The sequence below is a fragment of the Pterocles gutturalis genome, unplaced genomic scaffold (genome assembly GCF_000699245.1).
Source record: "Pterocles gutturalis isolate BGI_N339 unplaced genomic scaffold, ASM69924v1 scaffold49671, whole genome shotgun sequence".
Classification (NCBI taxonomy): Eukaryota; Metazoa; Chordata; class Aves; order Pterocliformes; family Pteroclidae; genus Pterocles; species Pterocles gutturalis.
Window position 1 is genome coordinate 27325 of NW_010107288.1, and position 18079 is coordinate 45403.

Here is an 18079-nt window from a genome sequence, read left to right on the forward strand (position 1 = left end):
TGGATTGCAGGTAAGGAAGTTGCAGAAAAAATTACTTCACAAATTCACTGTAATTAGGTTCATAATATATTTGACAGTTTAAGTTTGCATTTCCAAGAAAGATTTTAAGGATTTTTTGAATGAATATGTCATACTTTCTGTATAGAACATTTAGGAGTCCTGCCCTGGGACTCACCCTGTCTCAGACTTAAACATAAACTCCTAAAGACTTTCAGTCTTTGGAAAGAAACTAAATCTGTAGCATTATCCTCTAAATATTTAGAGCTGCACAAAGCTGCTCTGGAGTAGCACAGTACTGACACAGTAATTTTAACGTATTCCATACATGCCAATGGCAATTTTTTACAGCAGCTTGTGCTTAGTTTGGGTAACAGTGCTCACATGGAGCAACATGTCCACTACTGTGTTTGGTGCAATATGATAAAAAAAATTAATTGAAGACCTGTCTGGTTTACTTTGATCTATAGTTCAAATTCATGCCCATTCTCTATAAAGTACTTGCAAAACTTTGCCAAGCCTTTGGGAAATATCCCAAGTAATATTTTTCTAAGGAGTATTAACTACTCGGCAATCCTGAATAATAATATTACTGGGAAATATCCTAAGTAATAACTAAGGAACATTAACTGCTCAGAAGTTCTGAATAGGTGTAATTTTGGATACACTTCTACTGTTTTAGCTCACATTCTACTTGCTTTTATCAGGGTAATCCTGGTTCTGATGGACCTGCAGGTTTTCCTGGAATGAAGGTAAGATGATATAGGCAGCTCCATGAACAGTGGAATCAGTAAAATTTGGTTTTCTGTGGATTTGTACAGATTTGGAATTTCCACATACTTGATAGGTCACATTACATTCCTTCCTTTCTCTCCTGCTACCTGTTGCCACAGAATTTGTATGAACTCTGTCTTTGAATTTCTACTACTCTGAAATTTGTCTGAAATTAGGTAATGGGATCTGAAGTTGCAAGCAGGAGGAAAAGCCAGCAGGATGTGCATATAGCATGATGGAGAAGTTATGCAGCATGTTAATTTTGTTTGCCATGGTGACATTGTTTGTATAATTTTGTGTTATATGCATGTTTTGTTCATCTTTCTGGCTCAAAATATCCCAGTTGCTGTTAAGTCTGCTAAATGTTAGTTATGAACTCAAAACATCTTGCTGGAGTAGAGAACAACAGATGCAGGTATGCAGAGCTACATCTTGCCCTTTTTCCTATCTCCTCTCCCCAGCTCATTTTCAAATTTAGTTAAGATAATGATCATGCTACACGTAAAGCACATTGATGTACAGATATTTGCATCTACAGTTATGTTCCAGGTGACTGTTTTATCTGCAGAATTACTTTTTACTTTGTTTTTTTACCACTGCCTACCTAAAGAGTTTGAATACTGAATGGATGAGTGTATTATTAGATCATAAAAGGTGAGGAGCAGCTGTTGTACAGCTGCTTCCCATGTGATAATAGGTGAAGAGGGTCATTCAGCAGGCAGCAAGCCGATTTCAGCTGTATTAAGCAGACAGTCTATTAGAGTCTGCTGGTATGTATTCCAGCTAGTTCTGTGCCCCAGCTACACTGAGTCACTACCCTTGCGATACATGTTATGGTAAAAAGAATAGATTCTATGAAACATACCAACTCTTGTACAAACCCAGTGAATTTTCAGAAAGAAACTGTGGATGCTATTGTAACATGACAGTATCCTATGACTGCCTTACTGGTTTTTGTTCAGTTGATTATATTAATGTATTAACGGACTAATGAAATTATATTTATGTGATCCTTTCCAGGGGGAAACAGGATTTGATGGTTTTCCTGGACAACCTGGCTATCCAGGCATACAGGTAAAGAAACCCAACAAACACACATGTCTATGCATGTACACACACAATCCTCTATATAAATGCTAATGATTCCTCCTAAATGTACATGCTTATCAGACCATTTCCTTCTATACAGTCATAATTATTTTTAAGATCTACTGTTTTCATGACAGTCATAGTTACTCAACACTGTGATAGCAAATAAAAAAGTAAACGTTCCTGCTTGGTGCATATGAGAGTGGGAATTCCATTTTCTGTACCATAGGAACTGATTAATCCCAATTGCCAAAAGTTACCTTTAACTATACCAGTATAGCTATCTAATCCATGAACTGTAGTACCCTGCAAATTATTCATGGCTGAGCTGCATTCCCCAGAGAGGTGTGCTAGGTAAAGGAACCTGCTATTTAGGTAACAGTATGATCCTATCAACTTTTGTCTGTGTATCTAGTATGGTCTATCTAATATGATAATTGGCACCAAACGAGGTGGCAAATTTTTATTCAGAGGGGCTGGTTTGCATGACGTACCAAAATCTCTTTGCATGTGTTCAACCTGTTCACATAAGTAACTTTTCCAAGATGCTTACCAGAATGGAAACTGGACTCCTTCACACCAGCTTTGTTTAAACATTTCCTGCTTTTGCTCACTTAGATGACGCTACCTATTTTTTATTTTACACTACATGCTGCTTTCCGTTAGAGATTAGAAGTGTAGGTGTCACATCCAGGGAGCTAGGCAGTGAAAGAGGATAATATTAATCTGAAAAACATGGAAGAGGTGCTTAATACAATTTCAGAAGACTCAGGTGCCAGTCTAGTGACATTTCAGGGTATAAATTTGTGGAATTCTCTTCTGCACGCTGCAGAAATGATGATGATATTGTAATTCTGACTACTGGGTCATACTGTAATTCTGATTAAGAACAAAAACTTGAATGAAGGGAACTGTTATATTTTCTGTGGAATCCACAATACTAGAGCACATTCAGAATGAAAAACTACCTCTGGATGCTACTCTAGAAGGAGCAAAGCAGTAGTGAATCTAGCCAGGGGGAAGGTCTAGGGAGTCACTGGGATAGGGTCCAAGCGGTCAGCTACGTATGAGCAAGAGGAGAAGTGAAATGCTGCAATGAAGCAGGTGGGTGAGAAGATCATCAGTAGAGACAACAGGATTGAAAAACCTGATCAAAGTTATTACCACAGTACAGAGGACAAAAACAATATTGCAGAAATTGTGACACTAATGAACTTGGCTCAGAAATACAAAAGTCAAGACATGCTTATTTCCCTCTGAAATAATCTTTTTGGAAAGCTGCATATAAGAGAGTAACTTTTCTTAATGCATGATTAGCTGCACCTGTGAAATCAGAGGAATGACGCTCAAGATATTTGAGCAAGAATCACCTCTGTTATAAATGGAAGGTTAAGACTGGAACACACTCTACGTAATCTGTGATGACAAAAGGAAGTAAACTGTGGTTGGTCCAAACTTGCCATTAGCAGTATACTGCTAAAGCCACAGTTGAAAGCAGACAAATAAAAAGTAACAAACAGATTTTCAAGAAGCAGGTTTACAAATGAGAAATGACAAACACATGGAGTAAATAAGTAAAACTACAATAAAAACATCTGTTTTACTCACAAGCTTATCTTCAAAGTTAGGACTGCCAGGAGAGTGCTAGATCAGCTTCTTCAGCCAACATTTCATTTATGAAGTCATACTTGGGAGAAAAAAAATGGCCCATGGATGTTGATTTTTCTCCCATTTGCCCATTATTGGCTTCACAACAATGTGGGCTCATTCAGATACTAATTAGACAGAAACACTACATATCTTACTGAAACAGAAAAATCATTCCAGTCCCTTACTCCCCTAAAGCGGAGTCAAACCTTAAGTGTTTTGTTATTAAAAAGTACTCACCCTGATATGCATGTTGTTTTAGTTGGGGGCATAATCCATCTATTGTACAAATCTTTGATACTTTTATCATCATTACAGTAATTTTAAATCTCAATATACTTTGTAAGTTTATCAGAGAAGGGAAAACACTAGTTTTATTTTTTCTTTCCTGCCATATAGAAGACACTTCTTCTATGTCATTAGGGAAGACAAATTTACATTCCTGTTTAAAATCGCCAAAGACAACACAAGGATGTTATTTCATTCTGCAAGATACAGTGAAAGGAAAAAGCCCAGCCAAAGGTCAAGAGGACAGCAATCAGTGACAGCTCCAAAACTGTTTAAATATTGTAGAGATATCAAGTAAAAAAACAAAACAAAATAAACAAAAAACCAAAACAACCCAGAAAGAGGCACGGACTCCTTGTCTTAACTTGTATAAGAATGGGTATCCATTTTTGCAGTCCCAGTTCTCCTTGTCTGTGTCCTAAAAGGCCCTGAACTCCAGTCCCAGGAATGCTACCTCACTATGCGGTTCCCACATTCACATTTTTGTTTTCTCAGTTCCCATTTGCTGCAGAGGGTGGGTTTGATTCTTAATCTACAAAGCAAAAATTCTAATACAATTTGCCACATAAAAGACTTCCCTAAAGTCCACTTCACTTGCAATTCTACATATCAAGATCCAAGCTAATTTAGAAATCCTCCAAGCAGAAGTGATTTTCCTTGCCATTAGTAGGCTCTTTTATGTTACCCTGATGCAGATGTTTTCAACTTCTTATAAGAGCTCTGAGTACCTCTTACCATCAATAATATGTCAGACTGCAAAACCTCTTTTCTTAACGCTTATCTGTCATCATAGAAGCAATTTCCAAATTCTGGTATAGAATTTTAAGGCAAATAATTACAGCTTGGTGGTTAAATCAAAACGTGACAATTAAATGGGTACTGATTTACTGTAATTGATTTGTCTTTACAATAAATGAATTAAATCAAATACAGCAGTCACAAGTTCTGAAGAGTCAAATACATTTGCGTGATAGGTATATTACTGTTTAGTCACTCATATCCTGAAAGATAATGATTATTTTAAATCTTTTGCCTGGTTTTAAATGCTATAAAGTGTCAAAATTGAGTTTCCCAGGTGATGTGTCACATCCTTACATAATCTACCATTGTTGAAATTTTCAGTTACATACTAGCACACTGCATATTTGCATCTATCAGTAAAATTTATTGTTGGACTCTTACAGGGGGATCCAGGAGCAAAGGGGCCCCCAGGTCCTCCTGGAGCTGTTGGAACTCCACTGCTTCCTATAAAAGGTTATAGCTAGTTTTAACTAGTCTTTCTGTTTACTATAAAGTGTGTAGGACCTACTGTGCTAAAGATATTTGAAAGTGATCACTAGAAATTCAGGGGATAGGATCCTAAACCATTATCTTCCTAGTGGCCACATTCTGTGTTTGTTTGTGTCTCTCTGATCTTACTGGAACTACATTAAACATACAAGTTTTAGATTAAATGTTTGCTTGAAAGATCTTTATGCATACAGTCACAGCTAGATCTGCAGGACTATCCCTAGTTATTGGACCTAAGCATATTTAAGAAAAAAGCTATGAAAAATAAGCCCATGCTGGATAATGGATGGCAAATAAGAAAATTGGCCCTCCCATTGTAATTTAGAATTCCTGTTTTCAGAATTGCGACAACACACAAATTTTAGACTACAATTAAGCTTCCTATTACATAGCAGGGGTGAAATCCTGGAACTAGTACTCCCAACAGAATGCCTGTCAATCTTATTAGCTTCCTACCTAAACCTCAGGCTGGGTTTTTATGTCCCAGCTCCCTTTATCCCCATCTTTATCATCCAGTTGGTGAAAAGGTGTGTGGAAGTCCTTATTTCACAGCAGGAGGCAGTGGGGAACAGCCAAACTTGCTCTCTGGGAGGGATTTGCTTTGGCACCTCACACTTGGGGGAATCTGTATTGTAAGAACATTTTTAACAGAGAACTTACCATAAATTGTGTTTCTACTGCAGCAAATGCCGATCATAAACACAGAAGTAAGTTACAACGCAACCACAGTTCAGCAGAACCTCCCTATTAGATAGTGGCCGCATCAACAAATCAGTTACATTTGTTTTCCATTGGCTTCTGTGTTTCCAGCCCATGCAAGAAGAGACTTATTCCCATGCTTAGTGTGTCAAGTGACATTTAAAATTAATCATCTGCATGGTGTGCAAGTGGATACATTCTTCACAGAAAGAGGCCTTTAGCAGAATTGTTTGAGAACAGAACTACTACCAATGTTTTGTTTTTCCAATTTAATGAAGCCCTTTATATCTGATTCATGTTTTCTTTATCACTATGCAATTGCAGTTTTTAAATTTATTCACTATAGCAATGTTGAAAATACATACTTTTTAAAATGTTGATATATTCAACTAGGATGACCGTGAAGTGACCTCTCTGTTTGCAGTGCCAAATGTGCATAACATGAGATAGACGTTTATTTTAAATGCTACATGTATTTGTTTTGGACAAACACTTATCTTGGCATTCTGAAATATGTAGCACAAAGCTACTACAATGGAGTGATGAAGAGTTAAAACTGTGCCCACGAAAAGGGCAGGAATCTGTAGAAAAGGAACCAAATCCTCCCACCCTAAAATTAAATTGTTACACATTCAGAAATGTTTCATAAAGACAAGAGAAGTGACTGTATTTTACTTTTGTGTAGTTCCCAAATTATCATTTCAGTTGCAGTTTACATTTAAACTGTCAATTGCATAAGGTATTCAATTCACATCTTTTTTATAATTCTGTGTAGGTCCACAAGGAGATCCTGGATTTCCGGGTCCTGCAGGTGCTATGGGGTCAGTTGGACCAATTGGTCCTGCAGGCCTGCTAGGAAGACCAGGAGATGACGGAACAAGTAAGAGAAGTAGGGGATAAAACGTGAACTATATTCCAGTAGGAGAGAAAGCAGCTAAAAGAAAACTGTTCTTTGTTCTTGCTTGATGCAAGTCACCAAGAATAAGAATTTGAGCTCTACAGAAAGTTCAATAAAAATATTAGCTCAGCACTTAGTGGCCAAAAAAAGAACCAAAATGATGCAAGTAGAACATTAAGAATTACTAGAAAAGGAACAGAAGACAAAGTAGAATGCTACCATGCACTGTAAGTGCATGGTATGCCTGTATCTGGAGTGCTCTGCTCAAAAATTCTATTCTCCATATCAAAAAGATATAAAGAAAGGTGATAAAGATGACTTTGCTCTATATAAGGAACTGGGGTGTCTGGAAAAGAGACAGTTTGGGAGGAGGAAAAGAAGTGTTTGAAGGTCTAAAGCAGGAGCCTCTTTTCCTGAGAATCCTGGAAAACCTAAAGATTTAAACTTAAGTCTTTGTTTTATAGAAGCTCTTATTTAGGACAGTTCTGAATGCTCCGTAATTTCCTCATTGTTATCTTGTAGTAATTGTTACTGCGAAGCTGTACAGGTCACATACCATTATTTTCTTTATAGGTCTGCCTGGTCTGCCAGGAGTAAGTGGGGCACCAGGACCTCAAGGTTTTCAGGGTGACCCTGGTTTCCCTGGAACAGGTGAACCAATCCCAGGAAGACCTGGATTTCCTGGACCACCAGGCCTACCAGGGCAGCCAGGAAGACAAGGCTTACCTGGACTACCCAGTAGGTTCAACAGCAATTTATGTGGCAAGAATATCATTCTGCATATTAATAGATTCATTGCTTTTGTCGGTGCTACAAAAAACAGAGGTGAAAAGTACATTTTTACAGTTATATCAAACTTTTCATGTGATGTAGAAAACATGTTTTTCCGATTATAGTTGTTGATCAGTGAGACATCAAGATTTTCATAGTTTTCTGGGTGATTTAAACCCACAAAGTCATATATATGAGAAATGTCCCTAAAAATATATCACCTGAAGTTCAAACCATAGCAAAGTGGGGAGGAAATGCAAATCAGCATCCTTTAGTAAAGACAGAAGAGTTGTAAAGTTCTACAGTGGAAAAAGGAAGAAGTAGTGGCAATGAAAAAGAAACGTGTCAACATCAGCTCTAGCCAGACTGACTCTTGTATGATCTATAACCAACAACTTGTAAAGCATTTTGTAAGATCTCTAGCTTTTCACATGAGGATAACAAGATAAGGGAGAGGAGAGCACGTGACATAGGCTACGGAAACAGTCAACCTGATTTATACTAGCTGTACAATTTGTTTTGTCAAAGGTGTAATCTGTACTGACAGAGGCATCCCTGGAGAACCTGGAGCAAAAGGTCAGATAGGCCTTCCAGGGAGAAAAGGTGAAAAAGGAGAAAAGGGTAAGTATGCCTGGATAGCAACAATTTGAATACGAGACCTTTGCCAGATATGTCAGACCTAAATTTGCAAGGATAAGGCCCATCAAAGTGTGGAGTTAAATGGCCTGTTGGCACTGGGGCCTCTAAGTCAGTAGAGTCATGCCGGTGCAGCAGTTGCTCAGCACTGTAAAAAGAGACTGATACGCTTCACTCCTTTGAAGGCCATAATGAAATAAAATGGTCTGTGCACAGAAAAGGTGCAGTGTTACTTTTTGTGTGTTAATTTTGCAACTGTTTCAATGTACTTTTGACACATTCACGTAGGAAATCGAGGCCTCTGCTCATGTAGCGCTGGTCCTCCTGGTCCCCGTGGGATACAAGGACCTCCGGGTACTCAAGGAAAGAAAGGACAAATGGGATACCCTGGAAGACATGGAGAAAAGGGCGACCCAGGCTCACCTGGTGCAGTGGGATCACCAGGGCTCCCTGTGAGTAGTTTTCATGACCTTCAGTAATAAATAACATCAAGGTACCACGGGAGGCATTTAATCAGAATGACAGAGGAACTGCCCTGGAAAACAATCTGAAAGTTCTGTCTACTTTTGCTTATTACAGTCTTGTTGGAGGATGCATTTTATTAGCTGCGATCTGATTTCCCTTCCAGCAGTAGACAGAGTTTTACACTGAGGGACAGAATCCCATGCCATGTTTGTGGGGTGGTCAGGAGGCTTAGGAAAGCTGGTGAATATTCTTCTTGTTTGGTTTTGACTTCTTTTTACTTTTAGTTTTGAATACCCATTGTTCTTCTTGAAAACATTGTAGATGCACAAATTGCTCCATTGGAGGTGATTTTTCAGCTATTTCAAAGGAAAGCATTTCCAGCAAAACCCTACCAAGGCAAAGAATTGCATGATGTCAGCAGGTCAAGATGGATTTGATGTCAACATCCACCTGGGGGGGCAGGGTCTGAAGAAAAAGGAAGCCTTGATTTTATTCAGACATTTCAAGTAATTTTCTTTATTCCTTTTTTTTTTTAGAAATTAATTGAAAAGCTTAATTTGATATGTTTAATTTATTTTATGAGGCAATCTGAACATAATGTAGAGTCTTTCACTCCCACAGAGTCTGAAAGGCATTATTATTTGTTAGGGTTTATCCCTTTGCTGTTCCATATTACTTTATAATCTCCTGGTTTCAGTCACTACTCAGCCAAACGTTTGTTCTCCACAAGAATCAGCCACTGTAGGCAATGCTTTTTCTCTCTATGACATAGATATTAGACATGAAGATGAAATTGAATAAAAATTCACCCTTGATTTAAGAGTTCTTAGAATTAAAAACTACTATAACTATCAAAATAATGACTTTTCATTTGCTTGAACAGCTTCCTTGCAATGTAACAATTTAATTTAAAGTTCCACAAGAGCAGAAAGTGAATGAACTTCTTGGTTGTAAAGATTCTGAGTACTAGAATCATTTGACATCAGCTTACAGTGTTCATTTTTTCCCTAAAACCAGTTCATTCCAGCATTAACAAATCTGACATCCAGTTTTTCATGGAAAAACACTATATTTTTCATGGCAAGGTGGGAGGAAGAAAATAATTAAGAAATATTTAAAAGGTAGCTTTAGGTCAGATGTGTATTTCTACTTTAATAGTGGCTGTCAGCAGGATTAACAAACAAAATAAATTTGAGCTCAAAACCTGTATTTTTCCTGGGTCAGTAATGTACTGGATGATGCTTGTTGCCTAATGCAGTGAAACTAGCTATTACTTTTAGAAACAGACTTATTTTATTTCATGTGCTTCATATAGTTTATCTTATTCCCCACAGTGAGCAATAATTCAAAACACCACTTAATCTAACTGCTTTAGGAACACTTTGTAAGATGATTTATTGGACTTGCTGAGAATTTGTTCCATTTGTTCTGGCCTGGCATGTGGACTATACATCCGGGATGCTGCATACCAAAATTATGCCAGAGAAGTTATTAATATACTTTCTTGTGTGCATGGGCAATTTATTTGAAAATATAGGTATATATGCTTGGCTTTGTGACTGTTCCATTATGCTGTTTGGGTTTTTTGAGGATTTGTTTTAATAACAGAACTCTTTTTCACATGAGGAATTGTTTAAAGGTTTCCAGAACATCTACTTTCAAAAGAAAAAAAAAAAAAAACCAACAAAACCATTGTGAGACTGAAAGAAGGATGTGGAGAGGCTCTGTCATTCTAGTTCCAATGATTTCATTATAAGCTTTGCATTTGTTTTTACTTTCTTTTTCTTAGAATCCCATAACCTGAGTGGATTATGTGAGATTTCAATCTTTTGTATGTATGCTTTAGCCCTTGTAGTTCTGAAGTAAAGCCTGAAGCCTTGTCCTGAACACTTTGGTGTTCTTAGGGTACTTAAGTGAGAAACAAAGTAAGCAGTTTGGAAAGAAATAATTCACTTCGATACAAAAGTGCTTTGATCTAATGGATTTCCTATATTTTTTTTTCCATTTTTCTGCTCTCTTTTCTTCTCAAATATCTAATCTTGCTTTTCAAACACTAATAACTGGTCATTGCCAACCTGAATATCTAGACTTTTCAACACACAGTCACTGGTAGTTTCAGATATGCCACATTTTTCGGAAGTCTCCTGCTTGATTTACAATTGTCATGATTTACAGTCACTTTATAAATTGTATCTTCTCTACCTATTTCTTAGTGAAAGATTTTGACTAACACAGGAAACTGGCTAAATAATACCCCAGTTTTTCAACCATAGTGGCCCTTTACTCTATGTAAATTTCACATGGTAAAACACATTTACCCACACGTTCTATTGCAAGATCAGACCCTCACAAATTAGTATATACAAACTGCACTCTGCTTGGAGAACTAAGAGCACAATTCAGCATAAAAATATAGAAAAGTACTTTTCTTCCCCTCTAAACCCCTCAACTCATAGATTCTTCTGACAATACCAGGTACCTAACTAGATGCATTAAATTTTTATTGGCAGCTTTGTGGGCTTTCAGCAAAAAAAAAAAAAAGCATCACTTACCTACTGCCATTTCACTTCTGGGAGGACAGCCTCATCCAGCAGTTACCGCACTCCAGAGATTCCATTCCTGGGCAGGCTCAGTGGATTGTGGGTTGAAGTCTGCAGTAGGAAGAGTTTGTGAATTGTTTGCATCTTAATATTCTTGCACTTACAGACACAGCTATAAATGGTCAAGGACCCAATTCTTCCGGCATTACAATTTCTTATGTTACATATCTACGCATTCTGCAGAGACAGGCTGAAAAGGCCAGGTGCCACTCATGGACATCTTTACAGATGTCAAAAGAGATAAGAATTTCATTTTGATACATGACTTTAATTGGTCTGGTTTCAGGAAACAGTGCAAGAGCAAGAGATAGCTATCTAATTTTCCCCTCAATTCCCACACTGATTCTTTGCTGGAGATAACTGACTTTTTTTTTTATCAATGGTAGGGGACACCTGGTTCTGCTGGACAACATGGTGAAAAAGGAGAGAAGGGCGATACAGGAAGAGTTAGAATAAAAGGTAAACACATGTTTTATCATTAACCTTTTTGATTCCTATATTATTGTGTAGAAGTCACCTCCTAAAGCATCATATGCCAGTATGCCAGCCATTATCTCAGCTTAAACCACCAACATCCTTCTTGGGAAAAACTCAAAGTCTCCGTGGCTATTCAGATTCCTGCTCCTATTTCTAAAAATTACCCTTGACCAGACATTGAAGAGAAACAATAGGCCACCAGTTGCACAACTGAAATTCTTGCAATTAAATAGATCAAAACCTCTCCACAGTTATGGTTATGATTTGCAAAAGCAAAAGGAAGAGAGAACAACAAAGTACAGAAATCTGATGGCAAAGCTTAGTTAGAAACGCTAAGCTAATTATTCAGACAAAAGAGTGTCCATCTTACTGTTTGTGAAAAGTTAGCTTAGCAGGCTTTGGTGCCTGTGTTTGTTTACAGATGTTGGAGCAGGGCAAAACATTTGCTGTTTATTTGCAAAGGATTTCTCGACACAGCAAAACGAATCTTTGGGTTAGAATAGTTTTATTATCCTTTATGCAAAAATTACATTTTAATAAATACCAGTGCAAGAGAAATCTAGGAATTAAAAAAAAAAAACAAAAAACCTTCTGGGAATATTGATGCAAATACTATGCATCATATGGCATAGCTATATCCTGATTTTGCTGAAATCAAGAATAAAACACTAATTGATTTCAATAGCAAAACATTTTCACTCTATATATAGCATGAACAAAAGCCCCATTCTTGTGATGCACGTAAACGCATCTTTTACAGAGAGACAAAGTTGTTCCATGAGGTGTCCAAATACATACTGCCTTCCTAAGCCTAAAATACCTCATTAAAGAAATGTGAATTCAAGAACTGGGAATTATCATACAAGTACGATGACTTTACGCAGAATTTACCCAAGCAGAGATAGAAAACCCCCAAACTTATTGCAGTTATACATTTTTTTCAAATTGTTTTAAGGAATAAAAGGTGAAAGAGGTCCTACTGGGGTTGCAGGATTTCCAGGCCAAAGAGGTAATGATGGCGGAGATGGGGAACTAGGATTGCCTGGGGAAAAAGGAGCTAAGGTATGTTTGACTTTCTCAGATTTTTTTTCCATTTCAGTCAACGTATTGTCTTATGAAGGGGCTAGCTACTTAATGAAAAGTACCATTTTATTCCAAATTCCTAGCAGATTAAGATTCTGTCTTAGCCTAGATCAAAACTCATAGCTTCTATCAACTGAAAAATTATTTCCTTGGAAGTGTTACTGTTTATTTTGGTATTCCCGAATGTAATTTCTGCATATACTGTGTGCCAATATTATGGGATCAGGAAGAAAAAAACACCCACAAAACTCTACCCTTTGTTCCTGTTGCCTACTAATATCATCCATGTAGTCACATAATAATAGAACAATGGTTTCTCCAGGTAATTCTCTAACATGGCTTTTGATAATCAAAGAGAGGAAAGAAAGTTGTTTTTTTTTTTCTTTTAGGGAGATTCTGGAGTACGACTGCCAGGTGATAAAGGATTCCCTGGAGTCCCAGGACTTCCTGGGGTAAAAGGACAGATGGGATTGCCGGGTTTGGGGTTTCCTGGCCCTCCAGGAGTCAGAGGTAGCCCTGGAGACTTTGGTGATACTGGTGATGTTGGGCCACCAGGTCCAAAGGGACAGAAAGGTAATTTTGAATGTTTATATTAAGAACCAAATATCAAAATACATGTTTGGTAGTATCCATTACAGTTTCATATTATTATGTACAGTGGCAAGGTCGGTAGTCATTTGCAATGTGGCCACTGAAAGGTACAATACTGTCAGAATTTAGCAGCAGACACCAGTGAGAATATGAATTGCTAGGGGCCTTAAACCTACAAAGTCCCACTTGCACACTAGCAGAGGAGTTATTTTCTGGAGTGAAGAGTATGTTTGACTGTAAGGATTTGCAAGGCAATGCTTTTGTGGTAAAGGAGCATCAATATACAACTCATACTTAAGGCTTGGTCTGTTTTTTGGTTATAAAAAATCCCTACTAAAAAAAAAATACACTGATAGCAATCTTTCTTGCAACAGAGACTATTGTAAAGACAAATTTCTGTGACAACTAAAAAGAAACTTGTCTTTACAGAATATAACTGTATTATAACAATTTTAATCATTACCAATGTTCTATACAAAATAAGTGTCAAGAAAAATATATTTTAAGATTCTCCATCAAAACCTTAAGCAGCATGGAACTAACAACATGCATAAACAGTCCCTTCTCTTTACCTTTACACATCTAGTTGGTTAGTTCCACAGAAATATTACAGTAAATGTTCAGACTTCATTTATTGTAAAATCAAATAGGCCAGTTTCTTTCTCCCTCTTGCTTCAGGTGAGACTGTCTACATTACATTACCATACCCTGGAAATCCAGGTCCCCCAGGTTTTAAAGGTGTTCAAGGTATGTTTATAGATGAGAGAATTTTTGTTTTTAATTGAAATGGAATTTTAAGTTGCTAATTAAAAAATGAAGTTATGTTTAAAATATACACTATTCTAGTTTTTCAACAAATATGTGTCTCAAAATGTTAATCTGCAAATACGCCGGAATATACTCATCTAACAGAGTCAAGGGCCAGACAGGTGCAGTTTGCACAATCAAAAGTTGTGCAGGCTGCCTCCACAGAAATTACTAAATGAAGGTAGCTTGAAACTCTGTCCTGCCTCAATTAAAATTCATGAGAGAATCTGTAAAATACACAGATGACTGGAGTTGGATAAGACCTAGAATATGTAAATCTAGATACAGGGAAAAAAAGGTCTGTGAGGCAAAGATATTCTACAAGTCTGTAATTTCTAAAACTATATTGCTCATGGCAAGTTGCAACTGAACTGTAAAATCTGAATAGTTCTTACCATTACTTCAACTTGTTCAACTTAATTTAAATTCAAATAACTCCTCCAGGAACTGGCACAATGTTGCTTGTGATCACCTCCAAAACATTTGAAATACCCCAGAATATCCTGATCAGAACAAATGGAGATACTGAATTTTCAAGCTGCTTAATATGGTATTACACAGCTCCCTAACATCAGCATTGTGGGGGGCAGCGAAAATTTATACAGCCATGAACGAACAGGGATTAGTGTATTGAGCTCATCTGCATCATTCCAGAAGCAGCAGATAGCCCAGGACAATATAAGAGCTTGAGTTGACACCTGTCCTTCACTAGATTAATACTGTTGATGTCCTGTAACATTAAAATGTTATAGGAGTTATCTTTTTTTCTAATTTACTCTGGTGATTTGCAGTCTGTTGTCTATGGATAGGGGAACAAGTCCATTTAGAAAAAAAGCAGCCATGCTTTTTGTTGTGACTTAGGTGGTGGCTCTTGCTCAAAATGTTAGAAGCAGATGAAATCCATTTGCCTTCAAAGCACATGAACTCGCATGGGATAAAGATACAATGCTGTTTCCTTAGATAATTTAAATCCTTAGATTAGATTTTAGAGCTCTGTCAATTTTTTTACATATTTTATTTCTGTTTCCAGGACCAAAGGGTTTAAAAGGACTCCCCGGTCATCCTGGACCAAATGGCTTTGATGGGCAAAAAGGCTATCGAGGCAGGCCAGGGGCAGGAATCCCTGGGCCAGAAGGTGAATTGTATTTTTCTTAATGCAGGAGGCCTGCTAGTCAAGCTGTAACGCATACGTGCAGGGTAAGGTAGCTACCATGGTAGAATAGAACTGGAAGCACATTTAAACGAAAGCTAATGGAAAAGGAATCTCTACCAGTTTTCCTTTCTTTCCTCCAGCACTGCAGGTGCTGCAATAGCCTAAAATTCAGTGTCCAGGGAGGAAATACTCTTAGAAAAATGAAAACAATTAGTATAATTTTAGCAAAGGGATTGAACTGGACAAGAGTGACAGTACACAAGATAGATGCTGCCCCAAAGAAAACCACTGTCACTTCCCAGAGGAATAATTACCTCCTTCAATCCTCCTGTATCAGTAGCTGTAAATAAGAAACATTACATTTAATGTATGATGTTATTTTTCTTTGTAAAGTGATAATTTAATTCCAGTTAAATCTGCATTATAATATTCCACAGTTTGTGAGAAATCCCCCCACCTTCTGAATTATGGCCCATTTGAATTTAAAAATCATATCAACAGGCTTTCGAGGCAAAGCTGGTGATCCTGGTGATGAAGGTGAAAGAGGATCTACAGTTGATGGTAAAAATGGCCCTCCAGGTCCACCTGGCATAGACGGTCAGAAAGGTGTTCAAGGTGATACCACATATGGTCCTCCAGGAATCCCAGGCAACAGGGGACTGCCAGGACCCCCTGGTGCACAAGGAGCAAGGGGTGATCCAGGCGCTCCTGGGCTTCGAGGTATGAGCCAGTTTTTATGAAGCATTTCCATGTGTTCAAAGGAGAAAATCTGAGCAAAGTTGGTCCTGATTCAGATAAAACTTACTCTTACCTGGATCCATAATGGTAATTGTGAACAGTACCACCCTATTTTTAACGTTTACATTTTTACAGTTAAGGTTGATCAGCCACTGAGGACATCCTTCCCACTTCATAGCAGACATTGCTGTTTCCTTTTATAGGTCTTCCTTTTGCCCAGCCCTAAGCAGACACACACACACACCCCCTTCTGTGCAGGGAACACCTACAGAACCATGTAGCTGTGTTCTGTGTAGCTGGTGCAGTCCTGTGAGCTCTTTCTATTCTGCTCCTACACATCAGAAACTAGCTTTTCATGCCATAAAGTCATGCTCACCTTTAGGTGAGAGTTGAATTTGTATTTGTTCCTTAAAGAAAGAAGCTCTCCACAACAGTCAATTCTAAATAGCAGAAAAGCATCAGTTTTCACAACTATGCAAAAACTAGAGGATAAGTAAGGTATTAAAATAACTGAACATGGAAATTTCAAAATTACAATTAGGAATTCTGAGGGGTCGCCACCTTTTTACCATGTTTTTTGTTTCCAGGACAGCCTGGTACCCCAGGATTTCCAGGAGCAAAAGGTTTTAGAGGCCCAGAAGGTGATATAGGAGCACCAGGCTGTCCAGGCTTCCCTGGTCCACCATGTGACATGGGCTTACCAGGGCCACCAGGAGTCAGAGGTGTCATGGGCCTGCCAGGACCTCAAGGTACACAGCATCCATTGGGTTGCCTCACAGCTCTAAGCTTAGCACATCTTTACTATCAGATTTAATCACATTATTTTGTGGCTGGCATAACAAATATTTCCGTGGGGGCTGTTCATTACTGAGGGCATACATTATGTTTTGTACATTTCCTTAAACTCAAAGAATGAAGAGTGTGCATCTCAGATGTTTCCCAGCTTCCTTTCCCATCCCATACTGTTCCTTAACTGGCCAAATCACAGTGTGTTCACTGTCAAGTAATACACAGAAGAATTATCTCTTATTCTGTTGTCCTGAGTAACTTAACTGAGCTCCTGTCATTACTGTGATACTTCTATCTTCCTTACTCTTAAATGGAAGTGTTATTTAGGGAGAGCTAGGAGACATATATATCAAAAGTATTTATGAATTAGTAGGGATTTTTCACAGCTGCTTCTACTGATATGCCTCTCACTAAAGAAACACAAGAAAACAAACATTCCAGGTGAAAAGTCTAGGCAGAGCCAGTACTCCAGCATGGTATCAACGTTTCCAATTTATTTTGCTATGTTTGATGGTATTCAAATTTATACCAAAAATCTGTCACTTTCTACTTTTTAAGTACAGTTGCTGAACCCTTTTCCTGCATTTACATACATAGACTAACGCTCTTTTTCTCAGGCTTACCAGGCTTTAAAGGTCAGAGGGGAGAAAGGGGCCTAGCTGGGCCACCTGGAATCAAAGGTCTTAAAGGCTCTCCGGGCTCACGAGGTCCTCCAGGTCCTCCAGGCTCCCGAGGACTTCCAGGACTTCCAGGTGATAAAGGACCACCTGGTTTCCCAGGTCAAACAGGTATGTTAAACATCTGCAGACCACTTCATCTCTAATGTCTCTTGTAGAGGGAGCTATTTCTACTGCTGTTAAAGCTAGGAGGTACTTTGCACTCTCCTCCTTTTCCAGCTTTGAGAAGACGACCCTGCAGCCAGGTAGAGACAACAGCAACAGCATCCTTTGTTCTCTCTCTTATAATAAAAACAAAGAGATGGAAGTAGTTTGATGCATCTTGGTTCATCCTGGTGCTTTAGTTGTTTTACAACACTGACATATTATGACAATTACATAATTTGTAATTGGTTGTTTTTATAACATGCTATAATAAGAACAATATACCTTTTATTACATCCAGACTATCTCCTTTACTGATGCAGTCTGTGATTCTGTGTTGACGAGTATTTGGTTCTTGGAGAAATAGGGAGGGGGGTCAGCAGAACTGCTACTTTGAACTTCTGGAAGGCAGACCAGCCTTTTTAGGAGACTGGTTGACAGAGTCACAGAATCACAGAATGTTAGA

At 38.0% G+C, this 18079-nt stretch overlaps 1 protein-coding gene across 1 annotated transcript in view; it reads left to right on the forward strand.

Moving 5' to 3' along the window:
* Nucleotides 1–17580, forward strand: part of LOC104472384 (collagen alpha-4(IV) chain-like) — a gene marked incomplete at both ends in the record, with an annotated part of 40589 nt that extends 23009 nt beyond the window's left edge. The window contains 14 exons of the mRNA XM_010088042.1: nucleotides 705–749; nucleotides 1792–1845; nucleotides 4980–5007; nucleotides 6560–6664; nucleotides 7256–7420; nucleotides 7982–8074; nucleotides 8378–8541; nucleotides 11541–11613; nucleotides 12587–12693; nucleotides 13104–13287; nucleotides 13984–14052; nucleotides 15143–15247; nucleotides 15767–15985; nucleotides 17410–17580. Of these exons, the coding sequence (XP_010086344.1) occupies nucleotides 705–749; nucleotides 1792–1845; nucleotides 4980–5007; nucleotides 6560–6664; nucleotides 7256–7420; nucleotides 7982–8074; nucleotides 8378–8541; nucleotides 11541–11613; nucleotides 12587–12693; nucleotides 13104–13287; nucleotides 13984–14052; nucleotides 15143–15247; nucleotides 15767–15985; nucleotides 17410–17580 (1582 nt within the window). The remainder of the gene's footprint in view (nucleotides 1–704; nucleotides 750–1791; nucleotides 1846–4979; nucleotides 5008–6559; nucleotides 6665–7255; nucleotides 7421–7981; nucleotides 8075–8377; nucleotides 8542–11540; nucleotides 11614–12586; nucleotides 12694–13103; nucleotides 13288–13983; nucleotides 14053–15142; nucleotides 15248–15766; nucleotides 15986–17409) is intronic.
* Between the last annotated feature and the right edge of the window lie 499 nt (nucleotides 17581–18079).